At 45.6% G+C, this 20,608-nt stretch overlaps 1 protein-coding gene across 1 annotated transcript in view; it reads left to right on the top strand.

Moving 5' to 3' along the window:
* LOC119161103 (ixochymostatin) overlaps positions 1–20,608 on the top strand; it is a 108,826-nt gene that overhangs the window by 56,725 nt on the left and 31,493 nt on the right. Inside the window, exon 3 of the mRNA XM_075879905.1 lies at positions 8,588–8,742. Coding sequence (XP_075736020.1) covers positions 8,597–8,742 — 146 coding nt within the window. The 5' untranslated portion in view covers positions 8,588–8,596. The remainder of the gene's footprint in view (positions 1–8,587; positions 8,743–20,608) is intronic.

The following is a 20,608-nucleotide window of genomic DNA, read 5'->3' as shown; positions in this document are numbered from 1 at the left end:
TAAAGTTTGTGCTTTGTCAAGTTTTGGGTGCGGTGCTGGGAAGGCCCGTCTTTGTTTCCGGTATTGTGAAGTGATTTCGTGATATGTGAGTGCTTTGTCCTGGCTGCAGAGATTATCGTACCACTCACTCGTCAAAGGGTCGTTGTCCGCGGCGTGGCGTGTGAGCTCACGCACCAGGCGGTTGACCTCTTCGTTGGCATTGCAGTGGTCAAGTCCCGGTAACTGTCCCATGTGGGCTGGGAACCAGGATACGTAGATATGAGCTTTCTCTTCTTTACTAGGGTTTTTTTGCTCTCGTACTCTCTTATTGCGTGTACTGTGAGTTTTCCAGTGCTTCTAGCTACTAGGCCAGCCGCGAACGTTCATGCTGCCGTCTTGTATATTGTGTATATTGTGGAGTACGCTTGGCAGCTTTGCAAGGCTAGTGCGATCGCCTTTTCCTCTGCTTCGTGGACATGGATTGTGTGGACAGTTGCCGCGTTTATAAGGTTTCCGCCTATACCAACGACCGCTATGGCAAACGCCTCCGTGCCGTAGTAGCGGGCGGCATCTACGAATAGCGCGTGCGTGTTGTGTTTTTTTTTTTTGCCTTGTTTATGAGCGACCTCGCTCTGTCCTTCCTTCGCCCGTTGTTGAACGTTGGGTGAACGTGGTGGGGAATTGGCTCAACCCTATGGTCTTTCCTCGCGTCATTACCAAGTTGGGTTCTTTTCTCTGGTTGAAAAATTGGGCAAATGCCAGCGTCTCGTAGGATGAGATGGCCTACCTGCGTCAACGACAGGAGTGTGGTCTGTGCCACTCTCTGTGCCTCAAAAATACTTCAGCTGTGTTGTGCAGACCGAGTTGCTTGAGTTTCTCGTCGCTCGTGCTATTGAGCAAGAAAAGTGCCGTTTTCAGTTTTTTGCGAAGCATACAGTCGACCTTTTTGATTTCAGCTTTCGTAAGTTTCAGAAACGGGAACGCGAATGCTACGTGACTTACGAGAAAGGCATGATACGCCTTCATGATGTCTTCTAGGAGGCCTGCTCTCTTATTGGCGATTCTAACAATGCCTCTTGCAAAATTGTTTGTGCTTTTTGCAAGGCGCTGGAGTGCTTTCTTGTTGTGGCCCTCCTTGGCACTAAATGTTAGCCCTAGTACCTTAACCGTATATACTAGCAGTATCGTTTGGTTGTTCTCAGCTTTGAGTAATACTTGCTGCTCCTCTTCGACCAAGTTTCGTCGAGAGTGAAAGAGCGTTAGAGTAGATTTAGTGGGTGAGAGTGCAAGTCCAGTTGGCGTAAGAAGTTCTTCGGTTGTATTCAGTGCTTGTTGAAGTACTCCTTCCAAGGAACCATAAGAGTGGCCACATGAAACCCATATGGTTATATCATCCGCGTATATGGCAAGGTGCACGGATGGGATTTGAGCGAGTTTTTCGGACAACTTGTGCATAGCCACATCAAAGATCAATGGCAAGAGCACTGACCCTTGTGGGATGTCGATATTTCTGAGTCATTCGGGTTCGCCGCAAAGCTCTCATAAGGGTATGGTGGCAGTTCGGTTCGCCAGAAAGGATTTAATGTAGTTGTAGAATTTCTCGCCTAAGTTCATGTACAATATTTCACCCAGTATGTGTTCATGTTTTATGGTGTGAAAGGCCTTGGCGAGGACCAGGACAATTATGACGTTAGGCGCGTGGAGGAGCCCATAACATATGTGTTCTCTTAATATCAACATGGCATCATGTGGGGACAGTGCCCTGCGGAAGCCAATAATGTTGTGTCGAAAGACCCCATTGCTCTCAATGTGGTTCGTGATACGGTTGAGTATTGCATGCTCAGCTACTTTTCCAACGCAAGATGTGAGTGATATGGGCCTTAAGGTATCGTTGATCAGCGGCTTTCCAGGTTCCGGGATGTGCGAAACCTTGGCACTACGCCATTCTTGTGGCACGGTACCCATTTCCCATGCTTCGTTTGTCTTCTTAGTAATGATTACAAGTACTTTATCGTCTAAATTCCGTAACTGTTTATTGTCGGTGCCATCTGACCCTGGCGCTGATCTGCCATTCAGTTGCTATCGAGCGTACTATATTTCAGCTTCGCTGAAATGTTCGTCTAGCTTTTCTTGCAGTAGACGTCCACATGAGGGATTTTTGTTTTCCCATTGCTACTGCTTCGCTTTCCAGTAGGAGATATTTTTGACTTTGCGTTTTGAGGAGAGCTTAATCCACTCTTATCCTGCGCGTGCTCGTGCACCAATTGTTCAATTTGCAACTGGGTGTCGCCTCTGGTGGGTTTGTCGCTGTCCGTCATAAGATGTTTGAGCAGCCCCCATTTGCTTCCCCGCCGCATTTTGCATCTGCTTCGTCACATGTGATGTTCCACAGCTGGGCGCACAGCGTTTTGGCCTGAGATTCAATTTCGTGGCCAAGGATCGCGATTTTCGTGCGTAAGTGTCTGTTGAACTTGTTTTTACGCCATGCTTCTTTTGGGTCATGCTTTTTCTGCAGCAAACTGGCCAGGTGAGATACCATGGCCTGGGTGAATTCATAAGTCTTGACTTCTCTGGTTGCCTCATTCGCTACCATTTATAAACATTTAAGAGGGTTTCATATGATATTTTTGTGCTGATTTTCTGCTCCCTTATTTTACAGAACTGGTCCCAGTCTGTGAATTTGAATTTTCTTGGCGCTTTCGCCTCGTTCTCAACGGTGATTTCTAGGATGCAGTGGTCGCTACCTAGCTCCTCGGCGAAGTTATCCCAGGTAGCTCTGACGGTCTTGGTGAAGGTTAAGTCAGGCATTGTGTCCCGCTGTACCGAATTACCTCTTCTTGAAGGGAGAGCAAAGTTGTTTATAAGCAACAGGTCCAACGCATTCGCGCTTTCTGCTAAATTGGTGTCTTTGCCTTCGCTTTTAAGTATCCCCACTTGGTGCTCCTGGCGTTAAAATAACCCAGTCTGCTCATTATGCTCATAAAACCATCCGCCTTACACTGAGTCCACCCCGACACACCACGCACATACTTCCTTTGGAATCATCCCTATTGCGATTTCGAACACATGCTTTGGCTGTGCCCTACCCAAAGCGCAGCACAACTGAATACCCAAGATGCTTGGCAGGAAGCCCTCAAGAGCAACAAACGCAAGAAGCAACTACAGGCAGTCCAGAGGGCCCGGGACACCGCTACAAGCTTTCGGCTGCCAGCGCCATCCTGGGCGGAGCCTACAGGTTGAATTAAGGGCCGGAATGGCCCTTTCTTACCCTCCTCAAGATATGTTTAAATAAAGTGAATATCTCTCTTTCTTTCTTTTCTGTAGACCCTCTAAAGAACCGCTTACACAGGTGATATGAGGGAGATAGAATTATAGGGTGGCACACACAACATCTAAATTATATGAAGGGAAAATATAACCTAGAACTTGTTTAAAGTCAATCTTTAGGATCACGTGCGTGATTGACCATCATGCGGAGCCCATTTAGACTCTAACAGCCTAGCTGGGACATTGTAAATAAACCTAGATCACGTGTTCGTGTTGGCTAGTTGCTGGCTCACGCCATGTGCTTGCGCTACCGGTGATTTCGTCCTCGGGGTCTGGTGCTTGGTGTGCACTGAATGTGCTGACATTCAGAGTGGCGCACGCTCTCGCATGGGGTGCCGACATGGTTTTGCGTAGTCATGTGGCCAGCTGTGATTACCTCCTACCTACCTCTTACCTAGCTCGGTGCTCTTTGAAACTGAAACTGGGTGCTCTAAAAGCTTGTCTACAACCATCGTGCACTTGTGCAAACGAGGTTTGCAGCCGTGATTACAGGTTTGTAAGCTACCCTTTGCGACAAAAAACACAATTTTTCTGTCAGTGCTTATTTATTGTCGATAGATAAATTCCGGAAAACCGAGTGCAAAGCATCCAACTCTTCAGTGTGTATTTAAAGAAAGGAAAAAGAAAGACCCAGCAAAAGTCACAGCAAAAGTTTTAACTGAGCTGCATCTTGCGTGCTGCGTGTGCTGCGTGAAAAGCAACCTTTCAGAGGATTTTCTTAACAGTCTTTGGGTAATTACTAGAAGCAGACCTGTAGGATATCCACTACGCCATAAATCAAAATTTTTGTTTAGTAGAAAGACATTCTCTATGCTATGTTTTGTCATTGTTAGAAGAAGCGCACTACCCGTTGCATGCAAATTATTTTGCGTAACATTTTATCATGTGGCTGACGACGATGAAGAATATAGCATAGCGCTATTGTAATGAGTTGTACAATTCAACAGCCAACTCGATATGAATTTTATACTGTGTGACGTCTGGCTGTCCCTTTGTTGTCCTATAGCGCGATATTACACACATTATTGCGACTTATTTCCCTACATGAAGCCTGTCTAGGATCTGTTTGAAACAGAGATCGAAGCACCTGCATAACTCAGTGTTAGAGTACTTGGTTGGTGCACAGGAAACTTGGGTGTGAACCCCATTGTATCTCTGGATGTTTTTGATTCACCTAGTTGTTTCTTATTTTGCGTGATAGTCGATGGCGGTGGCAGCAGAAAACATGGCGTACGCCAACATTGTTGTCATTTCTTTCGCTGTAATAAAAGCCTTGCTGTAGAAGCTATTCTGGCCAGCCTATGGGGATAGCACAAGTCAACATTGTAGCATTTGAGTTATTTTCTGTGAATACACCATGTGGAAGTATGTGCTCTCTACCACAGAATTCTGCAGTGACAATTCCAAAAAGCCAAAGTTCTAAGAGCATTTACATATATGCACACTTTTTTAGTACCTTTACTGTGTTGCCTCAGGGTTATGTTATCAGTTGTTACAAGTAGTCGTAACATTTAAATATCACCATTCCCCCCTTGTGATAACATATGTAATTTCACACGAAGATTCTTGATGGTTCATTAAAAACAGTAAATGGATGCGCATTCAAAGGAGCATTCATAAGCAGCACAGATGCGCATTCTACACTAAGGTTCCTCCAAAGCCATCAGTAATTGTAGTTTCTGACCATGCGGGAGTACATGCTCGGGATTTTTAGGAGTACGTCAGACAAATTGAATCAGATTATTCCTTAATTTTACTACATCTGCTATTGTTCTTTTGTTGGTTCTCTTTCCTTTTCAGAGAAACAGCAGGAAAAGTGTATTTATATAATATTTTAATTTAGAGTTAGCCAGCGTACTTCGTAATTTCAATGTTAGGCTTAATCACAAATATACACCCTTTGAAAACCTTTTATGTAGTTTGTAAGGAATGTGTGCTCGTCGAAAATGATGCAGTGCAGTCCAACCTGGATATATCATTGATTGATTGATTGATTGATTGATTGATTGATTGATATGTAGGTTTTAACGTCCCCAAATCACCATATGATTATGCGAGACGTCGTAGAGGGCTTCGGAAATTTTGACCAGCTGGTGTTCTTTAACGTGCACCCGAATCTGAGCACACGGGCCTACAACATTTCCGTCTCCATCAGAAACGCAGCCACCGCAGACGGGACTCAATGCCGCGACCTTTGGGTCAGCAGCCGAGTACATTAGCGACTAGACCACCGTAGTGGGGTAACCTGGATATATGAAACTTGCTAAAAAATAAAAATAAGTTTAATATATCATATATTTGCATCAGGCTTTTTAATTAAAACAGTATTTTTGGTGCAAAGTTCTGTGTGCCTGTTGACTTTGCGGTACTGCTTCTTGGGATGCTGTACGCTGAGGCGACGCCAGTCTACGTTCCTCTATGTATAACTGTTTGATTAGTGTAAGGTTTGCCTACAGCAAGGTTCTTAAATTTATGGCAGCCATTTTGTGAACAAGGGGAGTAGAGGAGCGAACGTCAACCTTGCGCAATGGCTGTGAAGACAAGGAATTATGGGAGGAAGCATGCAGTGGCTAACGATTGTTTCTGCTTGCTCTGCGTACACCCTTATAATAACACTGTTTGTTCTCTGAAATGCACTTGAGGAAGTCCCTTTTTGTGAAGAAACGTGAACTCTTTTGTGGTAAAGCCAACATCTTAGGCCGTATCACAGTGCCTCATGTTGGATATATCTTGTGTTCTGGTTTTGTTTCTTCGATGTCGTAGCCATAAAACTATCTATGAAACCATTCTGAAGCATTGTCATGTTACAAATAGTTTGATATGTAATCTGGTTGCACTGTACCTCATTTGCGAGTTTTGATTGTTCAGAGGGTCCAGGAAGGCGGCCACTCACCCCTGGCCTTGTTGTTTTTCGGACGCGGCACGAACTTCGCTCTCTGTGGCGCTAGGTCATACAGGAGCAGGTGCTGCTTACCCGCATGGAGAAGGAGGAGAGACAGCTTCAAGGTGCACTGTTTCTTTGTCTGCAGAGTAGGCCTCTCATAAAGTGGGCTACTTCCAAGGAATGTACTAATTACTTATAGTAGAATTGCACAACATTCAATTTAACAAGGTTTTGTAGTGAGTTTTGTAGTTACTGGAAGTGTTAATATTTTCTCTTGAATGTGTGGGGACATGTTTGTCAAAAGCAGAGTGATATGAGCAGCACGATAAGATTTAATGGCCTGCAGCTGTATATACTGATGCGTTCATTGTATTTCTAAGCACAAGTAAAAATGGTTCTTTTCATGTCTATATACTGCTTCCCTGTTCACCTCTTAGTAAATGGAGCTCCTGTTAAAGGGCCACTCACCACGTTTGAAAATTTTAGGCTGACAAGCGCAATGCGTAGAAGAGGCGTTCATTATCCCGTCTACCAAATCTCGCAACGCTACACGCCGTGGATATGGGTCAAATTTCAAGATGAACGTTGCTCTCCCTTCCTCCAGGCAGCGCGCGCCTAGAGAATGAGGGCATGACGTGGGCGTATGAATAGCCCTATGTACAGGCGATGTAGTGACGTTGGTCCTCTACGTCATACAGTTCACAAAATTAACTAGAGGGCACTCTGGTGCTGTGATCGTTCAGCGACCATGGGAATGATGGGTAGTACAAACATTTGCCTAGTCTTCGTCCTTGCGGATGGCGAATCATACTTGCGGCTTCGTTTATTGCTGTTTTTCGGTTTTGTTTTGAAAGAAAGATTCAACTATTTTGAACTTCATGACCCGGTTTCAAAAGGTACTTCTAAAAAATTAAAATGGTGAAGCACAACCGCTGAACATCTGCTAATATTTGTTTCGTGATTAAACAACTTCAAGCCACACAAACACACACGGAGCCAGAAGCAGGCCAGAAGTACGAATATTAGACAAATGTGTGTACTACCCATCATTCCAATGCTCGCAGAAGCACCGTGTGTTGCAGCTCCCATAGACACTAGCGCCAGAGTTCCCTCTCGTGTATATTGAGAAACTCTATGCTCTACGTAGACGGCTCTGCTCTGACATTGCAAACAGTGGCACGTAACATGGTAAAAATTATTTAACACGTAATGCGTAGTTTATGTAATTTATTGCTTGAAGAGTATAATAAAGCTCTAGATAAATATTGAAACGCAATAAGTGACTGTGAGCGTTCCTTTTTTCTCATTTTTCCCCCGTGAATTGCAGTGAGATGGGGGGCTAATGTGCTGGCGTTTCGCATGCGTTCGTGTCCCAGTGGTTCCGCGGTCAGCGCATCGAGTTGACAGCTGTGTAATGCTCCTACGCGTTCGCGCACTGATTGTGCTCATCTATTCTACCACGACTAAGCCAGCGTTTGTAAAGAATCCTGCAGAAACAGGCACAAGGCCACAAAATAACGCTGGTTAACAAAGCAACGCTGCTCGTGTGCTCGGGGGTTGGACTTGTTTGGGCACGTCATGCACCCGTGACATTTTGGTCGTATGCCTGAGGGGGTGGAGAAGATATTAGGCTTGCGAAGGCTACACGTAGGAGCGGCAAGGGTTTCGAGCTCACTTCCTGTCATCCTCGTTTCGCGCCGCTTGAGAAAACCCGTGTTCTCCGCTCGTGACGAAACGATTGAAAAATTTCTGTGGCAAAATGTTCCTCATCGGACACCCAACAACTTCCACTGTCTAACTAAAATTTTGAATGGGGCCTGGTGAGTGGCCCTTTAAACAGAACATATTTTCCTGGTCCCTACAGGTTGTGATTGCCCCGCCGCGGTGGTCTAGTGGCTAAGGTACTCGGCTGCTGACCTGCAGCTCGCGGGTTCAAATCCCGGCTGCGGCGGCTGCATTTCCGATGGAGGCGGAAATGTCGAGGCCCGTGTGCTCAGATTTGGGTGCACGTTAAAGAACCCCAGGGGGTCAAAATTTCCGGAGCCCTCCACTACGGCGTCTCTCATAATCATATGGTGGTTTTGGGACGTTAAACCCCACAAATCAATCAATCAATTCAGGTTGTGATTAAAAGGAGTGCACTGTATTTAAAATTTTAACTCCCACTTTTAGCAGTGTTTGCTTCCTGAATTTCACTTCTAATTGACACTACTGTTCTCGAATCCAATAGAGATGTTTCTGTTTAAGAATTCACCATACTGTTATCTTTACTTGTACACCCTATTGAGCGGTGGTTGCATCTTCTTCCCGATAATTTGCAAGCGCACCATGAGATATGCCGGCTAACATTTGTGCACCTGCTCACTGCAGTGTTTTGAGAAGTGGTTTGATTTCCAGAGAGCCAGGATGAATCGAGCAGCAAGCGTTTGCGACTCGACTATGACGAGGTTGAGGATGGGCCTTGTAATGCCGAGACGGCCAAGGGCTGGGACTAGCTCCTGGCACAGCCACCGGGAGGCGTCATCAGCCCGGACATCATTCAGTCTGAGCAGGTGTGTGCCCATGTTTTCTGCGTTTTAATGCGATGACAAATATATGGGCATTTTCACAGGGATTTTACCATCGCAGCCATGTTGTGTGAGGTGCAAATTGTTCGCATTGCTCAAGCAGCAACTGCGAACCTTGATCACAAGGGCACAATTGTGAGAGCTAGTGTGCATGCTGTCTTCGCAGTTGACATCACTTCTTAGCAGACATAAGCAGACAGCGCGTATACGTGCTTCGCTCCCATTGCTTATTTCATGTTCAAATCACAGACATCACAAAAAACAGTTCTACATTTTGCCTATGCCGGGGTTTTGTCGAGTTGCACGGGATTGGATCCGGAAGAGTTAGCTGCTAGCCTTACGTCATATAATACTTCACTCCTACCTACCAACAATCCTACCTACTACCTACCTACTACCTACCTCTCTACCTACCTCTCCGTTTCCCGCCTGCCTGCCTGCCCGCCTACCTACCTACCTACCTACCTACCTACCTACCTACCTACCTACCTACCTACCTACCTACCTACAACTCTTAGCTCTCCTGGTCATTTCGATGAGATATATACCAAATTTGATATCCCCGCAGGGGCGCCTGTGAAAGCAGGCGTTTGGTGTGTAGCGACACCACGGACCCGAGCTAACGGGGGAGTTTCTACTCCCTCCCACGCCTAGCCGTGCGTGGCTTTGCCGTGTCCGGGGAAAAAGGGATCCTGGGGGTTGAGCTGACGCTGGGTGATTGGACCTTTAAGGCCCCCCGGCAGAGGCAACACACCCCTTTGGCCCCGGCTTCACGTAGACGGCACCGCTGGGCTGACCCACCCAGGGGAAATCGGCAGTCGCCTTTTCCTATCCCTCTCTTCCTGCATCTTCGTCTTTATCTCTTACTATTTATCTGTCCTGTCTTCTACTCTCTTCCGTTTACTTCCAAACTTCCTGGCGGCTAGGGTTAACCCTGTGCAAATAGCCTACCTTGGTCTATGTGCATTGGTTTATAGTGGCGTTGTACGGCTGGCGTCTGCAGTTTTCAGCATCTGTAAACTTGTAGCGTCACCTCGTTGGGCTCCGTGGTGGGTGGCCGCCAATGCTGCTGAACAAAAATAAGAAAGGCATGCATGGAGCATTCCCTTTACATTCTGATCGTACCGGCTTAAAGCGGGTACGCACCGATGATATAAACTTTTTTAATCAGCCCAAAGAAACATATCCTCACTATCATGTTATCCACTGTGAAAAAACTGAAAAGCAAGCCAGAACCGTCTCTCCTTTCCTGGTTTCTAGATGTCTTACCGAAACTCTTGGCACAGGATACAAGGTAACCAAAATGGCTAGTGGAGACCTTCTCCTCGAAATCCGTGACAAAGAACAATTTGAAAAGCTAGACCGTCTTTCAGATTTCGGTGGCATACGAATAACCATCACACCACATAGATCAATGAACACAACTCGCGGAGTGGTATCTGACATGGACTTACTTGACTTGACTGAGACTGAACTTTTGGAGGGGTGGAAGAGCCAAAATGTCACTAATGTACAGAGAATCATCATTAGAAGAGATAATAAGGAAACACCGAAGAAACACTTAATACTCACATTTGCATCCAGTAAACTACCGGAATCTATTCAAACAGGGTACACAAAGACATCTATCAGGCCGTACATACCAAACCCTCGTCGTTGCTTCTAATGCCAAAGGTATGGCCATGGCTCTAAAACCTGTCGTGGTCGCCAGACTTGTGCACAATGTGGAGTTCCAGGCCACGTGTCTGAGAACTGCAAACAACCGCCACACTGTGTAAACTGCGAAGGAAACCATGCCGCATATTCACGCTCCTGCACATACTGGAAAAAAGAAAAAGAAATAATTACGTTGAAGGTGAAGGAGAACATTATATTTAGGGAAGCACGGCGAAGAGTCGCTCCATTCTATGGACCTACATACGCTGATGAGGCGCGTCAGGGGCACCGCCGCACCAGCCCTCGCCACTCCTTCGGCCCGCGCATACCGAGCCGGTGGTTGTGGCACCTGCCCCCAAGGCGGCTGTAGCCCAAGCTACACCGCCTACTCCCAAACGCAGACCGGAGACTCCAGAGTCCTCCAGTCTCAAGGCCTCACCTCACCAGGTGAGGCCCGAAATTCGAATTAACAGCCCGCACGTGCGGGCATCCAGTGCCTCCGAGGAGGCAATGGATACGTCGGCACCCTTGGTGCCGAAAGAGCGGCGTGGCTCTCTGGAGTGCGTCAAGAAAACAAAAAAGAAGATAACAGGGCCTGGTGATGGCCCTGTTAAGTGAACTCAAACTCCCTGTCTAAACATCCACTCGCTTTTCGTACACACAGCACTATTTCACATTCACCATGAACACTCAAATTATACAATGGAACGTCAAGGGCCTTCCCAGAAACCTTGACGACATCCAAGAACTCTTACATGAACACTCGCCAAAAGTGCTGTGTGTACAAGAAACACACCTTAATTTAAAACACACAAATTTTATTCGTAAATACGTTATTTTCCTAAAAAACCGTGTTGATGCTATGACATCATCCGGAGGTGTTGCCATCATAGTGAATCAAGGAATAGCATGCACACACTTACAACTCCAAACATCCCTTGAGGCAGTGGCTGTTCGAGCAGTTCTTTTTGATAAACTGATCACAATCTGCACTATTTACATTCCTCCTAGCTATCAGCTGCAAAAACGCGATTTACACTCTCTAATTGATGAACTTCCGGAGCCTTATGTTCTCCTTGGAGACTTTAATGAGCATAGCAGGCTATGGGGTGACTCTCGGTATAACGCGCGAGGTCGACTGATCGAACAGTTCCTTATCTCGTCGAGCGGGTGTCTCCTAAATCGAAAAGAACCAACCTATTATAACCTCGCTAATAACACCTACTCCTCCATAGACCTGAGCATTGTATCTCCATCTCTTGTGCCTCTACTCCAGTGGAAAGTCGTCAGTAATTTGTACGGAAGTGACCACTTCCCCGTAGTTTTGAGCACAACGACAGTAACTGAGTGTCCACCACGTGTTCCCAAGTGGCTCATTAACAGAGCCGACTGGGAACAGTTTTATACTATCGCTTGTCTAGGTTGGAATGACATCTGTACTTTGAACATTGATGTTGCTGTGAACTACTTCACAGCGTTTTTGATTGATGCTGCAACAAAATGCATCCCACAAACAAATGGACACCCTGGAAAACGATGTGTGCCATGGTGGAACTCTGAATACCGAAACGCGCGCAAACAGCAAAACAGAGCTTGGAGGCTGCTTCGGAACTCACCGACAGCCGAAAATCTTGAAATCTTCAAGAAAATAAAGTCTCAAGGCAGGAGAACGCGTCGGCAGGCCAGAAGAGAAAGCTGGCGGAAGTTTTTATCAGTGGTTAATTCATACACACAGGAGGCTAAAGTCTGGAACATGGTCGGTAGGATAGCAGGAAAACAAGTACACACACTTCCACTCGTAAACACTCAGGGTGATACCTTGGAAGATCAGGCAAACTTCCTCGGTGCACACTTCGAACAGGTATCCAGCTCGTCCCACTATACTGACACTTTCCAAAAATACAGAACAAGAATAGAAAAGCAGAAACTCGAACACAAATCCACTAGATACGACGCATATAACCAAGCTTTCAGTCTAGCTGAGCTCCGAACATCTCTAAACTCCTGCAGTACTTCTGCCCCAGGTTCTGACCGTGTGATGTATGAAATGTTAAAAAACCTACCAAACGAAACCCGAAAAACCTTACCTTGTACAATGCTATTTGGTCTTCTGGCACTATTCCTACCTCCTGGAAAAAGGCTATTGTTATTCCCATTTTGAAAGAGGGCAAGGACCCTTCTTTACCCTCGAGTTATAGGCCTATAGCACTTACAAGCTGCTTGTGCAAAGTCTTCGAAAAGATGATAAACTGCCGACTTGTACACTTTCTTGAAACAAACAATTTGCTCGACCCATATCAGTGCGGGTTTCGAGAAAGTAGATCCACCACAGACCACCTTGTTCGTATCGAGGCACAGATCAGAGACGCCTTCGTGCATAAACAATATTTTCTCTCTGTGTTCCTCGATATCGAAAAGGCTTATGATACAACATGGCGTTTCGGAATTCTAAGAGACCTGTCTCACCTTGGTGTGCGTGGAAGAATGTTTCATATAATCGAAAGTTACCTGTCAAACCGGACATTCCGTGTCCGTCTGGGCAGTGTGCTCTCCCAAACATTTGTCCAGGAAACAGGCGTGCCACAAGGTGGTGTGCTTAGTTGCACACTTTTTATTATTAAAATGAATTCTTTGCATTTGCCCATTCCCCGCAATATGTTCTATTTACATATGTCGACGACGTTCAGCTTGGCTTCAAGTCATGTGACTTGGCCATGTGTGAGCGGCAGGTTCAGCTGGGTTTAAATAAGGTCTCCAAATGGGCAGATAAAAACGGATTTCGACTTAACCCACAAAAAAGCACGTGTGTCTTGTTCTCTCGAAAGAGAGGCATGCACTCGGAACCTGACATTCGACTGAACGGGCAACGTCTGTCCCTCAAAGCCGAGCATAAATTCTTAGGCTTAATCTTGGACAACAAGTTGACCTTCGTACCCCACATAAAGTATTTAAAAACAAAATGTTTAAAAGCCATGAATGTTATAAAAGTGTTGTCACGTACTAAATGGGGTAGTGACAGGAAATGCCTCATGAACCTGTATAGAAGCCTTATTCGCACCCGCTCAGATTATGGGGCCAATGTTTATCAGTCTGCGACTCAAAGTGCTTTGAAGATGCTGGATCCCGTGCACCATTCGGGCATCCGCCTTTCTACGGGTGCTTTTCGCACCAGCCCCGTAGAAAGCCTTTACGTTGAGTCAAATGAGCGGTCGCTTCATCTGCAAAGAACCTACATGTCCTTTGTATACTTCCTTAAGGTGAAAGCAGAAAAGAGGCACCCCTCATACTCTACTATTAATGACTTGTCGAGCTCTATTCTTTTTCAAAACAGGCCTTCAATGAGGCAGCCCTTCTCAGTTCGCCTGAAGGGTCTAGCTGAGGACACTGGAGTGTCACTCGAACACAGTTTAATGGCTCCTGTAGCATACCCGCCACCGTGGCAGTGGCAGACTATAGATTGCGATGTATCTTTCCTAGAAGTTACTAAACATGCGCCCATTGCCCATATTCGAACATACTTCTTGGAACTTCAACACAAATACACACGTCCTGAGTTTTTTACAGATGCCTCTAAGTCTAACTCCTCTGTGTCCTACGCTGCTGTTGGCCCGTCCTTTTCGGATGCTGGCCCTCTACATCCAGGCACAAGTATCTTCACAGCGGAAGCTTCCGCGATACTTGTGCCAGCTAAACACATCAAACAATCACAAATACAAAAAGCAGTAATTTATACAGACTCCCTCAGTGTGGTAACGGCTCTGCACAGTCTTAAAAAACAAAAAAACCCTGTCCTCGTTTCACTTTACTCCATTTTATGCACACTCTACACACTCAACCGACATGTTGTTGTGTGCTGGGTGCCAGGGCACTGTGAGATTCAAGGCAACATGATGGCGGATCAGCTTGCTGCATCCGCCCACGAAAGCACCGCCATTACACCCACATCAATCCCGGCCCTTGATCTTAAGCCGTCTCTCAAACGAAAACTCAGGGACTACTGGCAAAGCAAGTGGGATACACACACACAAAACAAACTACACGTTATCAAGCCACACCTTGGCCATTGGCCACCAGTATCAAAATCACGTCACACAGAGGTAACATTAACGAGGCTCAGGATAGGACACTCATACACGACACACTCATATCTTTTCTCCGGTGACAATCCACCGTTGTGTGACAGATGTGGTGAAGCACTAACAGTTCTTCACATTTTAATTCAGTGCAAACAATTGGATACTCTAAGAAAACAACACTTTCCTTTACCCTACCGACAACATATACCTTTACACCATGCAATGTTCGTCGGTAGGGAATCGCTTTTTAGTCACAAATCATTGTTAGCGTTTTTAAAAGAAATTCATAGCTTTCATGTCATATACCCGGGCATACCGTAGCACGACCTCTCCAGAGAGGTTTTTGCTGCGGTGGCTACACAATAAAGCACTTGCCTCACGGCCCTTGGACGCAAGGGTATGAACGAGTGAGGCACTTGTGCTAATGCCATACATATCCATCATCGTTTTTATTATCATTAATTTTTGCCATTCGCACCACACACACCTTTCACAGCATGGTCATGATTTTATTAATTGTATGTTTTTACCCGCTTTACTGCGAGGAATTTTATGGCCCTTATACAGCCGTAATCACAATCATTGTCCACATTCCTGTCTCATGAACTGGCGCTCTTTGGCCATCAAATGGCCCTTGCGCCAAAAAACACCATATATCATCATCAAATTTGATATGAAATACCATGACTGTATGACGAGTATAAGTGACTTGTTATAACATGTAAATAATGATGTCTATGTCATGATTTACATGTCATGGTATTGCTGCTATTGCGGCGGTTTCTATCACATAGCATATTGAAAAAGCTGGTATGGTAACACATGACTGCATGATGAATATAAGTGGCAGGCCCTGACCATGCATTCACGTCACGCTCATCGTGCGCTCGCGGCTTTTTCGCTAGCTCAATTTATACCAAATCTAGTATTATGTGACGTGAATGGAAGACAGACTTAAATTACATGTCCAAACACGATCATCTTAACAGGCGTGTCATGTAAAACATGTCTACCTGCTACGCTCATAGTGTGATCGCGGCCGTATTGCTACCCTCACATATACCAAATTTGGTATTATGTGACGTGTATGGACGACGAAGGTCAATGAAATGTCTTAACATAATAATCATGACATGCGTGTCATGTAAAACATGATTACATGCTAAGCTCATAGTGTGTTCGCAGCTGTTTCACTAGGTTCACTAATATAAAATTTGGTATGAGGTGACTTGAATGAACGACGAACACAAATGCAAGGCGCAAACATGATAATCATGGCATAGAAGTCGTGCATGTATGGCATGCATGACTTCCAATCAATCTTCATCATTCGTGCTTTGCATATCTTTAATCATTACTATTCGTGATATCTGCCTTTTATGGAATACAATTGGAAATGTCACCAGCATAGGACAGACGTGAAATTTAAGACGTCATTCATTGGACGGTGAGGTGATAAATGCAGTCGGTAGAGAAGAAATTGAGCTGGTTTTTGCCTTCGTCTAGTCATAGACAGCCTTGTACACGTTCCTCCAAAACAGTAACGAAAGTTCATTCCTAGTTTCTTCCTCATCAAGAAACTTGTTCTCGCTAAATGTTCTTTAAATGCAAAAGTAACTCGTTATGGTTACATTACCAAAGATGCAATGAGTCGTTACATTAGCGTTACATTTGACTTTAAAAAAATATACATTGGCGTATAATCCTGAGGTGAAATAGTGTGAACAATTTAAAGTTCACATGAAGCGACATATATCGTACGGATCTTATATTTGAAAAATCAGGTTATGCATAGGAAAGAGGAATATAAATAAATGTAAATAAACAAGTTTTTTTAGACCATTGTTCAAATTACAGACATGTCCAACTGTACATTTCGTGCGCAATAATGTAAAGTCCAACACCTGTGGCACTTTTAAGGCTGGCCCATGTTTAATGTCTTTAAGCACACCTATTCTTCGCAGGACGGAGCACATGCGGGTACTGGCCATCTTAATAGCATCCTTCTTAGTCGATGTTTTTGCATCGACTATCAATTCTGTGGGCCACGGGACTGAAACTTGTGCTGTACATAACTGCAGGCCATCCAAGACAACTTTGCCAACCGAAAGACAGTGGCTAGATCTGCAATGCTTCGTCGTCAAGAGATCAAAGGCAGCCAGGATATTGGTCGGATTCATTGTGTCGGTGTTATTGCCCTGCTGTAGCTCGGTGCCTCCTGCACTACTGAGCGCATCGCCTGAAGTCAATTGAAAGTTGACATGAAGCGACAATATATAATGCGGATTTTATAATTATGAAAGTAGGGTATACATAGGTAAAAGAAATGTGAATAAATATGAATAAACAAATTTTCGTGGACCACTGTTCATACTACGGACAAGTCTAACTGTAAATTGCCCGTTAATTTGAAGTCCAACACCTGTGGCGCTGTGTACGTCCGTCTTCTAACGTGTAGTTATGATACTATGCTTCAGATATTTAAAGAGAATGTAAATCTTTAAACGCCTAGAGTTACCCACCCACGGTCAGTCTAAGCGACGCACGGTCAGTTTAAGAGGCAGGGGGTGTTTATATTTAATTTGAAGATTTTAATACCTGTACTGAGTTTGTTTTAGAATAATCAGCGTGGTGGTCTCTGAGATCAATACCGGCCGAGGGTGTTACAACATCGCGGCCTGTGCATTCTAGTGCGCTGCCAAGCCGGTGTGAGTCCTCTTTGTTGTCATCGCCCGCTAGCCCCTGAGCACATGTGGCCGGCAAATTGATTGATTTGTGGGGTTTAACGTCCCAAAACCACCATATGATTATGAGAGACGCCGTAGTGGAGGGCTCCAAAAATTTCGACCACCTGGGGTTCTTTAACGTGCACCCAAATCTGAGCACACGGGCCTACAACATTTCCGCCTCCATCGGAAATGCAGCCGCCGCAGCCGGGATGAACCCGCGACCTGCGGGTCAGCAGCCGAGTACCTTAGCCACTAGACCACCGCGGCGGGGCTGTGGCCGGCAAATTAGCTATTATGAAGAAGTTTTCAAAGCCGTGGGTCTGTCTCTTCTAGCTCAGGGTATGTCACCGCCTAGTTGGATGACTCACTTGGAAGGTGTGAACGGACGGATGGACAGGGAGACAGACAGACGGACGGACGGACGGACGGATGGACAGAAGGACAGACAGACAGACAGACAGACGGACGGACGGACGGACGGACGGACGGACAGACAGACAGACAGACAGACAGACAGACAACTCACGGTTTACCAGTAAAATCCTCCAAAGCTTCACCCCACTCATCATCATTCACAATAGGATATGCTGTCATTTTGTTTACTGGATGGTATACTTGGATAGTTAGGCCAGGACATGGTGTGGAGAAGCTAATTATTCGCCCCGCCTTGGTGCTCTAGTGGCTAAGGTACTCGGCTGCTGGCCCACAGGTCGCGCGATCGAATCCCAGCTGCGGCGGCATTTTCGATGGAGGTGAAAATGCTCTAGGCTCATGTGCTCAGATTTGGGTGCACGTAAAGGACTCCAGGTGACCAGAGTTCTCGGAGCCCTCCACCACGGCGTCTCTCATAATCATATAGTGATTTTGAGACATTAAATCCCACATATAAATCAACCAAGCTAATCGCGCCATGTCATGGTAAGGCTGAGGTAATTAGGTCACATCTTAAGAAGACTGTGCTAATCCCGCCGAGTAAAGCCAGATTCGGGTTATCTAAAGCATCGTAGTTGAACGAACTAAACGATGCTAATTAACGCGACGTTAATCCTGAGGATGCTAAGTAAAACCATGCGAATTAGCACTTAATATAGTGAGAATTATTCTACGGCTAATCTGAACTACCTTTATTAGCTCCTTACTGATCATAGCATTGCTTATTTTGCCCGAGATAATTGCCTTTTAGGTTAAGCCTTATCAATAAAATCTGCTGATTGTAATGGTCATTTAAGCTCAACCAATTACTACAATAAAATTAAGACAGAGTTGATGTGTTCTTTATTTCGAAGCCGACTACGCTCATGAGTAGACGACCAACTTAAAAAGCTGCAAGCAGCTAGGTGACCCCAAGCTCCTGTATGGCTCCTGCCTTGCGCAATTATTGTATGCTCACCAAAATATTTTGTATGCAAAGAAGCTCCCACTTAGCGTTCACCGTATCGAACGCTTGATAGTGACACCTGCACTATCAAAGTCACGAGTTGAACTCGCGCCTTCTCAGAATCAACGAGTTTGTATTCGACTTATTGCGACAATCAGTTTGATTGACAGGCGCACGCGGCCAAAGTCGAATACACCCAAAAAGTTTGCTCTGGCCGAGAATAAGTGCTCACGCAGAGTGGCGCGATTAATCGGTCAGCTTTATCGTGCAGACTGTGCACGCAGGCAAGCAGAAGTGTCAGTGATATCAGCACTCGGTACGATGTTTCGCATTCAATTCCACCCAGCTAACGACGTATATAATCACAGGCGCGTTGCCGTCATGTTTCGAGTGCCCCTGGAGATCACCTGTCCTTATATTTATCTGTTATACTTGATAGAAGCGAAATGTGCAGCACGAGTGTGCTGCGTGCGCACCCTTTCTGCCTTCGAGTGTTTAAATTTCTATGATGCAGGGGGAACGAAAATACCTGTACAAAAGAGGAAATACGCCCATGAACACGCCTTTGGGAGGCGCGTGTTGGGTTGGCAAAAAATAGTGTGGCAATCACGCTGATGTCACTGCACTGTTGAAATCTTGACAGAGTGATGGCGCGGACGTGTTCGCACGTGGTGTTTCTTTTATACCTGCCGTAAATGTCTCACATGCATTCCCAACGCCACGAGCGTTCTTGTAGCCATTTTATGGGCGAAGGTCCTTATGGCGCGGCTTGTGCGTCCCGATGTCGTATGTAACCACCGGTGACACATACCCGAGAGAGCAGTCCTTAGAATGTTCGCTGGATGGCGGCATTGTATACGATAAATACATGATGAAAGTATATGTGAAATAGTTGTACTTGGAGTGTTCATTAGATAAACGGATGGATGGATGGACATACCCGAGAGCGCCGTCCCCACAATGCCCGCTGGATGGCGGTACTTGTATACAATGGTTACATAATGAAAATATCTGAGATAGAGGTACTTAGAGTGTTCACTAGATAGACGGATGGACGGACGGAAGGGCATACATGAGAGTGTGGTTCTTAGAATGTCGGCTGAATGACGGCACTTTTATATAAAAAATACATGAAAAAAAATTGGCCTCGGATCTGTATGTTACACTAAAATGCCGTCGAAAGACGATAGTCATGCGTCTGGAGAAAGTGAACAAAACATTTATTTGATGTCTGCACAAGAAAATTGGTGAATGCTATTCCGGAAGCGCTGCGTTGAAGTGCCTTGAGCGTGCAGCGGAGGTGAAGGAGCTCATCGAGGCACGTTGGACACGAGCACCATCCGGAGTTATCTGCCAGATGGCGCTCGTGTCTAACGATGCATGCCATTCTCGGAGGCGATAAGGTGTAGAAAGCAAAGTGACGGGTAGATGCCACCACCGTGTCGTTTTAGCAAGCGTTATTAACACTTGCCTTTCTGAGCACAGCGTTTCACTGTCAGCTCAGGGTGTTTAACGCTACGCTCCTTAGAATTACTTGTGTGTGCCTTCTCTAGTATAAAGGCACACATACAAAACATCGACGTGTTGTTATGGTACCTAAGATATGCGCAATTATTGCTTTTTAATCGACAATCGCTCAAGTATGAACGCTGGATCTTGAGCAATATTGAAGGGTGCTGCGGATGAGGTTGGCTGTTTGAGGTATCGTTAAGGGCGGACAAACCGACGAATGGACAGACAGACAGACAGACAGACAGACAGACAGACCAAAATTTTTCCGTCGAAGGTCCCCAAGACTATCGTCTTCAAAAGATGTCATATAGTGGTACTTGGAGTGTTCACTAGATAGACGGACGGACAGACATACAGATTAACGGAAGGACTCACAAACGCAGGGATGGACAGGCAAAAGGACGGCTGAACAAACAGACGCATAGACGGACGGATGGATGGACGGACAGACAGACAGACAGACAGACAGACAGACAGACAGACAGACAGACAGACAGACA

The sequence above is a fragment of the Rhipicephalus microplus genome, chromosome X, assembly GCF_043290135.1.
Source record: "Rhipicephalus microplus isolate Deutch F79 chromosome X, USDA_Rmic, whole genome shotgun sequence".
Lineage (NCBI taxonomy): Eukaryota > Metazoa > Arthropoda > Arachnida > Ixodida > Ixodidae > Rhipicephalus > Rhipicephalus microplus.
Note: the sequence above shows the minus strand (reverse complement) of the source record. Positions and strands in the feature narration are given on the sequence as shown.